Source organism: Mangifera indica, chromosome 10 (assembly GCF_011075055.1).
Source record: "Mangifera indica cultivar Alphonso chromosome 10, CATAS_Mindica_2.1, whole genome shotgun sequence".
NCBI lineage: Eukaryota > Viridiplantae > Streptophyta > Magnoliopsida > Sapindales > Anacardiaceae > Mangifera > Mangifera indica.
The window spans coordinates 2,896,932-2,908,379 of NC_058146.1; the positions used below are offsets into that span (position 1 = coordinate 2,896,932).

The 11,448-nt window shown below is 33.3% G+C and overlaps 1 protein-coding gene across 1 annotated transcript; it reads right to left on the reverse strand.

The window, feature by feature from the left end:
* Positions 1 to 452: 452 nt before the first annotated feature.
* Positions 453 to 11,230, reverse strand: LOC123227638 (prostaglandin reductase-3). Its single transcript, XM_044652724.1, has 18 exons — positions 10,996 to 11,230; positions 10,391 to 10,564; positions 9,988 to 10,169; positions 9,404 to 9,509; positions 9,196 to 9,272; positions 8,622 to 8,709; positions 7,764 to 7,959; positions 6,769 to 6,895; positions 6,558 to 6,635; positions 6,330 to 6,431; positions 6,116 to 6,211; positions 5,920 to 5,994; positions 4,969 to 5,088; positions 3,747 to 3,875; positions 2,665 to 2,742; positions 2,012 to 2,098; positions 890 to 976; positions 453 to 779 (listed from the first exon to the last, which is right to left on the reverse strand). Exons 1-18 carry the CDS (start codon positions 11,048 to 11,050, stop codon positions 729 to 731), a joined length of 1,908 nt encoding a protein of 635 aa, XP_044508659.1. The 5' UTR covers positions 11,051 to 11,230; the 3' UTR covers positions 453 to 728.
* Positions 11,231 to 11,448: the final 218 nt, after the last annotated feature.

The window sequence follows — 11,448 nt, forward strand, 5'->3', positions numbered from 1 at the left end:
CCTTTTAGTTATTCTTAACAACTTTATGAGCTGTGATTGCAGAAAATAGCTACATTCCCTCAGAGAATAGCAGTGAGTTGGGATTAGTAATGATATTAAGTTGAGACTGGGTTCAGGTACTGTATTTTGGGTTTACCCATTTGACAAATAGGGACGATAACCCCGATTATAAAAAAATAAAATGACAGTAAGTTGAGTATGGCATTGCAGAAATAGACAAGCAATAAGTCTAGTGTATTTTGTAAACCGGAGGATATCTTCTGATGTCTTATAGAATAGAAAGTGAAATTTGCTAAATCAAGATGATACCCTCGGGCACCAGAATACTCAGTCTTGTTGCACCTCTAGAATCCTGAAATGAATACTAGTCATGGAAAGGCATCTTTTTCCATCGTTATTATGCATATAAGAAACCAATAATGGGGTGAATGTATGAATTCTAAGAAAGCATATTTTCCAAAGAAAGAACTGAAGATTAAGATTATTTCAAGAAGTAATAGTAGTGTCAATTTTATGGCTCAAACTTCGTAAATCCACTGTTATCATCTAATTCAAAGTTTTGTTTTTGCTAGACACACACATTTATTAGTGGCTACTTGGTCAGAACAACTATAAGAAAGACAAGGATATGTATACAGTAAAGCCTGATCTGAATTTCCCTGTACTTACTGTTTTGTATCAAGAAATAAGAATTGCATGTAAAGGATGATTTGGCAGAAGTTTATTACTCATAATTTTGCCATTTGTTGACTGAAAGTTGGATCTACACAGACAACCACCTGCCAAATTTTCGTCGAAGTTAAAAAGTCACTCATATTGCAGAGAGTAGAAATAAGTAAATTACTAAATAGAAGACGGGCATAGAAATAATTTTAAGTACAGTACACACCTTGCCAACGCTTCTACCAGAATGAAGATATTCCACTGCATCTGCGACAGAATCAAGACCTAAAAACGTTTTTGGATCTATGGAAATCTGTCATAATTAGGCATAAAAAAGCAAAACAAATCAGCCCACTTTTTTACCGCAGAACTCTTTAATGGAAAGCTAAAACTTCACTTCTGCACAGAGGACAATTATTTTGTAGCCATCTGTGTCAATAATGTGAAAACGAGTTCATAAGACACTAGCAATTTACATCTATCACATTTATGTTTCTACAGTATAGTAAATAGCAATATTATCAATATCAAGGGTGATTTTGGTATTCTATAGTTGAAAAAATATACAATTGTGCAAATGATATAAAAGCTGACCATCTTTTTGGAAATGATAGCAGCATTTACATGCAACACTATAAATATATCTTATAATTGCATTATTAAATCTGTCAGATTGGCTGACATAACCCAACAAGAAATATTCACAGGTTAGCCTTCAAGGCACTAACATATAAATTCTAGAAAGAAAATTATTAATTATTATATTTCTGATCATAAAATTTTGCATGTGATTCCAGTGATAGATGGATAATCAGTTGATATTTCAGTGTGTATGTATATATACAGCCTATGTGTGTTTGTGTTAAGTGAGAGAGAGAGACTATCTCAACTTAAATTTTTTACTTAAAATGGTGATTTAAATTTTCAACTTTTGATTTGAGACAATCGGAGGGTTGATGAATGGAAAGTTACAAGTACTTATTTTATGTGCAATATCACTACCTTTTTAATAGTTAAATTTTGATTTTTGATGGCTATAAATTAATGACTCAAATTAAATAAAAAATTTAAGTTATTATAGCCTACCCTATATGTATAGATGATATTGACATAAAATTTTTAACATGATCTAAAACAAATTTCTTTTCTTTCTTTATTTTTTAAATACACATATATAATAATTCTCCAATAATCTATATGCATAGTCTTGATAAATTCATATTAGAAACACACACACACACACTGAAATAGGATTCTTTTTTATTTGAGATAATAATGAAAACCTTATGTTGCCATCATCTTAGACATTATTATGCACAGTCCATAACCACAAGCCAATGAGGATTACCTTAAGCTTTCCTGTAGAGTAAAGATTGATGAGTCTGTCCAGATGTTCTTGCCACAGGTGACCATAATGTATCAGGAAAAAACCAGCCTGAAAAATATCAGCAACTTTAAACATCTATACAGAGAAATCCAATGTTTTAAAAGACCACAGAAGATATTCTACTAGTAGGTACAAGGGATCTGATGTCCATATCTTAACAACTAAAATGTGAGACTCAGCTATATGGAAATAGCCCCACAATATTATTTTTGCCAAACACATCTGTCATATGTTAACCAAAATCACTTGGTGGACTTGTTATGTGATAAATACATGGTGGATCCAAACAGAGGCCGACTTTCTTTTGTCCTTTTTCCTTTTTGTGGTTATGACTTAGTTTATGGTATAGTAATATTCAAACAAAAGACCTCTTTGTAGAAGTTTAGATATACGGAAATGACTTAACTATAACCTTTTTATTATTAAGGAGTAAAGACTAGCATATGAGACATTTATTGCTGTAAAATCTTTAATATCAGTCTAGCATGCAAAATTTCACTAGATATGATCTAGTACATCTCATCAATTTCAGAAGTCCAAATTTGACTAATGCATCTGAAGAAATTATATCCAATGAGAATGGAGCATAATTTCATCATTTAGCAGCTACATACCACTGTTTGGCTTTTTGCTAATATCTTTTCACATAGTCCAGCATAATTTGATGGCTGCCATCCTTTTTCTCCTTGATACTGAAAAAAGGTGAAACATTTATTGGCACTAGAACAAAAAGAATGAACAAATCCAAGAACAACAATTCATACATAAAAATAAAAATTAAATTGAAGAAACATAACACAAGAATATATATGTTGCTAGATATTAATTTTAGATATTAAACAAATAGAGAATTCAATATTATAAATCTTTTTAACTTAAATCAAGACTATGAGGTTAATATATGGAAGACATGACATTTTTTTAACGAAATATGTGGTGCAGTTTTATGCAATAAAAATTTAAGAAACCACCATAAAGTTGGCTGCAAAATAATATAGTTACAGAATTGGAATCTATGTAACATTCTCAACCAATTAATATTACCATGTTCAAAGAGTCACAATATGAATAATTTAACATAAAAAAGTTGAAAATACAGAGCATTTTCATCTCTGACTCTAGGCGAGTCGGTAAAGATGCAGTTGATATCAAGTTACTTTTAGCCCACAATATGAAGGGCATGAGCACAGCAGACCTTGTGGAAAATCATCAATATTGATTTATGACAAACTATGAAAGTTTGCAACATTAGCAATTCTAGTTACTAATAAGGGGCTTCAAAAGTTCAGTGCATCTCCTTCCCCTACCTCCATGCTTCTGATCCAGCATCAATTTATCAAAGGCAGCCACCAACTAAATCTATGATTACCTTCTACAATCTTGCCTAAGTGTTTGGGAACTGATGATCAATCCCAAAAATAAAAACTTGAAAGAGTAAAAACTATTAATCGAAATGAAGTTGTCTATCAACTTTCAGGAAACCTATGAATTTCTTCTTCTTTGTCTTCTTTTTGTGATGTGTAAGTTTTTGTATAGAAATGGCATACTACAGTAGTAAATAAAACAGCAATAATGCTGGCAAAGAATGATAAGAAGTTGTGAAACATCAGAGAAAACAAGTAAATAGCAAATAAACAATAAGGACTTGTAACTTCATTATAACACTGTGATGAGATGTATTTTCAGAGAAAACAACCTGGGAAATCATTCCAATCACAATAAGTCGTCCATAGACTGCCAAAGCATTCAAGCACAAGTTAAACATGTCACCACCAACAGATTCATAAATGATGTCAAAGCCTCTGGGAAACTCCTGCATTAGAACCTGGCAGAACCAAGTCATAACTCATAAGCTTCTCTAAATAGGAAAACAAGATTTGAACCATTTAAAATAAAAAAAGAAGGTATAAATCATCACATTGTTTATTTTTTAAAAACGATTCAAGGGTGTGAAAGACCTATTATGGGAGCGAAGCATGCTCATATATGGAATCAAACCCTATGACGTGCTTTTAAACAAGCAAATCCTGAAGTTCCTACTTACATTGTTTGGAAGTTTCGAACTTCTACAGAACGAAATTATAGGAAACAAAAGGCACATTATCACTGACGAAGAAGAGAAACAAAAGTGGACCAGGTGTCCACAACAGCAGAAAACAAAAAAGCTATACAAACAGAAATCAGTGATTTCTTGGCATTTGACCCTAACTAGAAAATTTAGACAAAAGACTAGTCCTCACTACAAAAAAATAAAAATAAAATAAAATAAAACAATTTAGCAACTCCCTCCCAATTGAATTCTAACTTTGCAGAGAGAATATATTTAAAATCCTATAACGGCTAAGTTGAAATATTGCTTGTGATTTTAAGATATTCCATCTTGTGATGATAATGAATGTGCACAGCATACACACATGTAAGGCTTAAAAAACATTTCTTTAAGCCTATGAAAAAAAATTATACAGAAGTGCCTAATTAGAAATCAGTGATTTCTTGGCATTTGACACTAACTAGAAAATTTAGACAAAAGACTAGTCCTCACAACAAAAAATAAATAAATAAATAAAATAAAAACAATTTAGCTACTCCCTCCCAATTGAATTCTAACTTTGCAGAGAGAATATATTTAAAATCCTATAACGGTTAAGTTGAAATATTGCTTGTGATTTTAAGATATTCCCCCTTGTGATGATAATGAGTGTACACAGCATGCACACATGTTAGTAAGGCTTAAAAAACATTTCTTTAAGCCTATGAAAAAAATTATATAGGAGTGCCTAATTGATCCCCACTTTCGAATCAACTAAATCACTGCATCAAAAAATGAAAACATTGATATATCTCAGCAGACCAACCCTCCCAATAACAGAAAACAGTAAAAAGATTTAAAAAAAAAAACTGAAACAAAAATTACATACAGATTTGATATCTTCAGCTTTATAATTTATGACACGATCAACTCCTAGGTCTTTCAAAAGCTGTGCCTTTTTATCTCCCCCACAAGTTGCAACTACTGTATTTCCTGCTAATTTTGCAAGCTGCAAATGTAGCAATTCATTACTAAAACTCTTGGTCAACCATGAAAATAATTGCAGAAGCATTGACTCGAGTTTACAGCAATCAAGGTTGACAGTGACCAAAAAAATAATAACGAGATGAACAGAGGCATATGCTGGTCAATAAAATATGCCAGGTCTTCAACAATGACACTGACCTAATATGTAAGTATAGTCATAAATTTATCGATGCCATAGAACCTCATGGTTTTTAAGTAGAAGTGACCTTCTATTGAAGCCATAGAACCTCATTTGTCTTGAAGTAAAAGTGACCTTCTGCAATTTACAATAAGAAGTACCTTTTCCTAGGTTACAACTGCAACCTCCATTCTCAAAAAGCATGGTAATTTTTTTTCTCTCACCTAAATCACTAAAGTCCTCAAACATAGTAACCCATGTATATATACCATGCCTACTGAGAAAAAAATATATTACACATAATGATTGGAAAATACTCTAACAAACAATATAAATCTTTTACAATTGCGGTATCACTTTATTTCATTAGAATTTTCTGAAAACAATTGTAGCATTTTCTATATATATAATGTGGTGCACAAGAGATAAATCAAAAGGACTAGAGAAAGTATATAAGCTCAAATATTTAACTGTCAAAGACAAAAAATTATGTAACATAATGTAAAAATAAAAGATTACTCATGACATAGCACAAGATTAAACAGCTTTATTAAATAAAGAAAATAAATGGCTGACCTGATTAGTCTAGAATAAGGATAGGCACAAAGAAAATTTCATATTTTTAGTGGAACAAAGTAAAACATTTATGAGAGGATAATTATTTTGAAAGTAAACCTGGACTGCAAATTGCCCAGTCCCTCCGGCAGCAGCAGTAACAAAAACTCTTTGCCCAGATCCCATCTGTCCAGCCTAAACGTCCCAACAGAAATTGTCAGAAGGGAAATGTATGCTTAATGAAGGCTTTCATTTGTGTTTGTATGTTGCACACAGAGAATCAGCACTCAGAATTGGAAATTATGTAGAACATTACCTTTTCTAGAGCAATTGACGCTGTTAGTCCTGAAGTAAGCATTGCAACAACTTCTGGATCTGGTCTGGCCACAGGAAGGATGTGTTTGGAATGAACCTTATTCAGGGATAAAATCCATAATCAATAAACTTTATTATGAAAATAACTCAAGCAATAAATCAATTATTTAACATAGCCCCCAAAAACTTGAAAGAAGTTTACAACGACAGGATACCATGACATATTCCGCATAGCCCCCAAAAACCATGATGGCAGCTGGAGTGCCAACTTTCAAGTCAATGACAGCATCCCCAACTGCTGCAATTATACCCACTGCCTGCAAGGTAAACCATAAGTAGCACTAGGTTTACATGATTATCAAAAACATGATCAACTATAGCATATCTACTAATTAGGTAGCATCGTCAAACCGTGTGACATTTAAAACATAATTTTTATGCACCTCAAAGCCAGCATCAAATGGAAGATGAGAGCTGACAGATTTGTTGCCAGAGAAATAACGACCTGAACTGAAATTAACCTGTTCAGGAACTTTACATTTTAGAGATATCCAATTAATTGAGGAAGACAGAGAGAAACAAAAAAAGTGATCTTTATGACCAGAAATTAAAAGAAAAAGCAATGCAATAATTCTTTTCAAGAGTCAAACTTACATCGCTAGCATTTACTCCAGCATAAATGATTTTGAGGAGAACATGATTTGGTTTAATAGGTAATCTCAACGGAGCTTGGACTTTGCGGGTTGCATTTCGAAAATCATGAGTCAAGGTGTGAACAACTCTGGAAAGCATAATCAAAATTAAGTTGTCAGCAACTGTCAAGTACTAATAAGCATGTTACTTTCCCACCACCAAGCTCCAAGAAAACTACACAAATTTGAATAAATGGTTGCATCTTTGCAACAAATATATGATAAAGCTAAAGATTTGGAAATTTTAAACGGTTAATAATATGATGCATGAGGTGTGTGCAAAATTAGTTATATCTGTACATTTGCATGACTGTGACTGCACCATATCGAGAATATTAACAGACTGTCACAACTGCAAGAGCATTTGAAACTGCACATTTCATATTATTTGTGCCATTTGCTAATCAACCCACCTAAGCTACTTTTTACTTGCCATTTGTAAAGCACTAAAACTTTGTAAAATTTCATAATCAGCATCTTTTTTACAACTGACATCTAAATTAGTCACCTCATTCATCTAACTCTCCTCATGTATTTCACAAAGAACTTAGCCACTGAATATGCATCAGATCTTTCAGAGTGAGAGTAGGACAATGGAAAGAACTTCAGATTATACTAGAAAAGAAAACCATTTGAATTATGATGAATTAAAATTGGAGATAATATGGTTTGAGATGAGAATGAATTATCCTAAGGAGAACTTGAAGAATTTTCAACTTGAAGAGAAGACGACCGTAATGAACTAGCTATTCTAAAATGAAAGAGTATGGTGGCCATTTTTAAGAATGCAGAGCTTCATATTTGAAATTACTGATTATTGTACCATTGCCAGATTCAGTTCACTTTGTAAACTCATGTTATCAAACCAATGACAAGCTGAATGCATTGCTTCAGTTCCACTTATATTTCCATCACCAACCACCAAACAGAAAAGCAAAATTCAATTTTTTTACTCACATTTTCTCAAAACTATGTGGAAGTTGGAGGTTAAGATTCAAAGGGATGATGACTGAAGACCTCTTCGTAGAACTTGAAGAACGCACCATGTATTTTGCTTCTTCAGTTGGGGAGGGCCAATACTCCAAGCCTCTGCGATTTGTAATCCATAGGCATGAACCAGATTTACTCTCATCGCTAATAAGCTCAAAAGCACCTAAAAATATAGATGATTATATTTAGCTGCAAAAAAAAGTGGGAAAAAATGAAAGACCAATTGGCCAATTATCTCAGATTTTGAATAATTTTTTACAACCAAAAAGCCACTTACATGAAGCACATTCTATTAGTAGCATCAATAAAATAAGGTATGGAAAGAACCCAAAAAGTAATAGAAAGTAGCCGGATATTTTTCTCCAAGTTTAAAGATTTTAATAGATAGGGTTCACATCCTGCAAAACACTTGACAGAGTATGCCAAAGATTTATTCACACTTCATCTCTTCCCCCCCATTCCTACCCACCTTCCATGCAACCAAAAGCTGATAAATGCACTGATTTTAACTCTAAGTTTCAAAGACAATAAATCTAAGAGTGGCAGGTGAATACAAAGGCTTTGAAGATGTAGCTTTTGGGTAAAGGGTTTCTGTGGAGCACTTGATGTTAAAAGCGGTTACTTTGATTAGTATGTTCAGCAGATATATGCAATCAAGCAGCAAGTCACCAATTTGAAGATATGTGATCAATGCATGATAAATATGTCATCACTAAAGAACATCAACTTTCTTAACTTCAGCTTCCACCCACTTGTTTTAAAAAACAAAGAATATAAAAAACTATAATTAGAACTGCCCTGAATAAAATTTACATGCAGAATTACCTTTCACCACCATTTGCATGGGCACAAAGCCTCCCATCAAACCAACAAATTTAGGATCCACTCTAGAGCCCATGTCAGTTTGAACAAACTGCATCAAAATTCATAGTATGGCCACATGAAAAGCCATGAACTCACCAAAAAATAGCATTAGACAGTTTATGTTGCATTAAGTAAAATGACTAGATGAATTAAAGACCATAATAGCAAACTCAAGCACTATATATGACAAAATTAAATGCTCAACAAAGAGTTAGGCTCCGTAATCAATCTTAGAAATATAATATTGCCAACAGACACCAAAAACTACAGTTGACTGACATATTTGATGTTACCCAGTTAAGAAAATGACGGCTACATAACTTGGTGGACCAAAAGTCACCTTTGTAGCCTTCTTAACATCATAAGACCACAAAAACAAAAAATATTCTGCAGAAAGAATATCCACAAAGCCCAAATACAGTCCTAGCACTCAAGTCCATTTAGCATATAACTATCTTAACAACCAGAAATTTCAAAATATTGGGCAAACATGATACTAGAAAATATCGCCGGAATGCTTCAAAATTAGAATTACCTCAGGGCAAAGCACATTGACACGAATTCCCTGACGTTTGTAGGGAGCCAGTGATCTGGTAAATAGAACAACCCCACCTGAAAGAACAAATGTTGTAAGTACCAAACTCTACATACACAAGTACATGCTTTAGGATTTTACTTGACAATGTTGATGCCTAAAGAAAAGCAATGAATTTGATAACATAAAGTGATAAAAGACAGCAAACCTTTAGAGCCTGAGTAGATAGGGTCCGCATACATCGGATAAAGACCGGATGATGAACCCATATTTATGATCACTCCAGGCTTTTTCATAGATTGCATAATTCCAATCTGTTAAGAAACAACAGATGACTACTCAGAGTTACCATATATATTCAACAAGTTAACCTATTATAAAATATAAGCCCCTATTGGAGTGAAACCTTAATGTCTCCAATTAATCAGACACCTTATTTTCCTGGGATGGACGGGGAGATTGCAACTTATCTAGCACAAATTGCATAAACTTAAACTTTTTATACAAATTTCCCAGAAAAATAAACTTACAAAAGGTAACCGTTGAAAATTAGAAGTAAGGATAGGCTATAGCTTGTGTGGTAAAAGTATAGAAGATTTAAAGAGGCTTGAGAACAAAAGCAGCTTGAGTTAACATCCAACAAAACCATAGAATAAATACTTATGTGCGAAAAAGCTAGTCTAGAAATCTCTGAGACCACAATAATTAGCAAACTACTTATGGTAATATGAAGGTGTCAAGAGCATTCATAAGAGAGTGAAACATGACAGGCTAGCCAAAGTTTAACCATACCGCTCGACGAGTGCAATCAATAATTCCATTAAGATTCACTTCAATGGTGAGTCTCCATGAATGTGTTCCATCAGTTTGATCCTTATGGAAAGGAATAGGATTGCCTATGCCAGCACAGTTGATACAGATATCCAACCCTCCATATGTTGCTACATGCTTCTCAAATGCAGCAGCTATATCTCCTGTTCATAGCATATAGAATCACATAAATATCAGAAGGGTATCAATACTACTTATTTTGGATCAATGCAAACATGCATAATGAGGAAAGTGAGCAATAGTAGAAGAATATGCACAATTTGTATTTACAGAGGTATATACGAGCCAAAGCCCTGTTTAGCTAATGCAACACTGAAAATTGAATTTTGTACTTTATTTAAAAAAAAAGAAACAGTATACTTACTGGTGTTGGTGACATCACATCTAATAAAAATAGCTGATGGAAATCCCAAGTTAGAATGGAACTTGGCATTTTCTTTCTCCACAAGGCTTGCAACTTCCTTTCCCTTATCTTCAGAAAAATCGACAATCGTTACAAATATTCCCTTCCCTCCAAGAGCTAAGCTTAGAGCTTTACCTGCATGTTCAAAAGCAGCATTTTACCAAACTAATAACTGAACAATCATACATCACAAGATCTAATATAAAAAACAAATATGCTTTGAAAATTTAAATTCCAAAGAGTTTTTACATTCTCTGACACAAACATTAATGATAGAGATTTCCTTCTATGATTTCTTGAAATGGAGATAATACCACCAAAATTATCATAGTTTAAACACTAAAGCTCAGTTTTAAACTTGAGTCAACTAAGTGGATTCATGGTTTTCCTGAATTATAAAAAGAAAATTACCCTATATTTTAAACCCAAATTCCTAAAAAAAAAAATCATCAGAACTGCATTATCATTTATGCACATATTAAATCTAAAACTGATAAATCAATCAATCACCAAAGTATCGTAATCAATCAAAATAGACGTAGCGAAACTTTGAGATGAAAAAGTACCAATCCCAGAGGCACCGCCAGTGACTAAAGCTGACAAACCCGGTTTCAGCTCCATTTTTTCTGAAGGAGGCTTTGACTTTACAATTCCTTAAGTAATACAACAGTTGCTACATATTAAACTTGTTCTTAATCAATAATCACATTCAAAACGAAGCCTTCGTCACAATTCTACAGAGTTTACAGATCGTTCACTAGGAGATAAGCATATAATAACGATGGTCGCTTTGCTTCCTTGTTTTGTCCGGAATTTTCTATAGACATGCACGCACGTCGTCCAGGCAGCGCGTGGTTCAATGCACCAGCTAAGATATTCTGTCATCAATCAAAGTTTATCCGCTAGATTTGGTGACATTTCTTTCAGTCCAATAAAAATTTTTTCTAAAATTTTGGTCCCTGGCAAATGGCAATAACTAAGGCCTAATTTGAGTTGAGTTGAGCTTAAACTCAATTTGG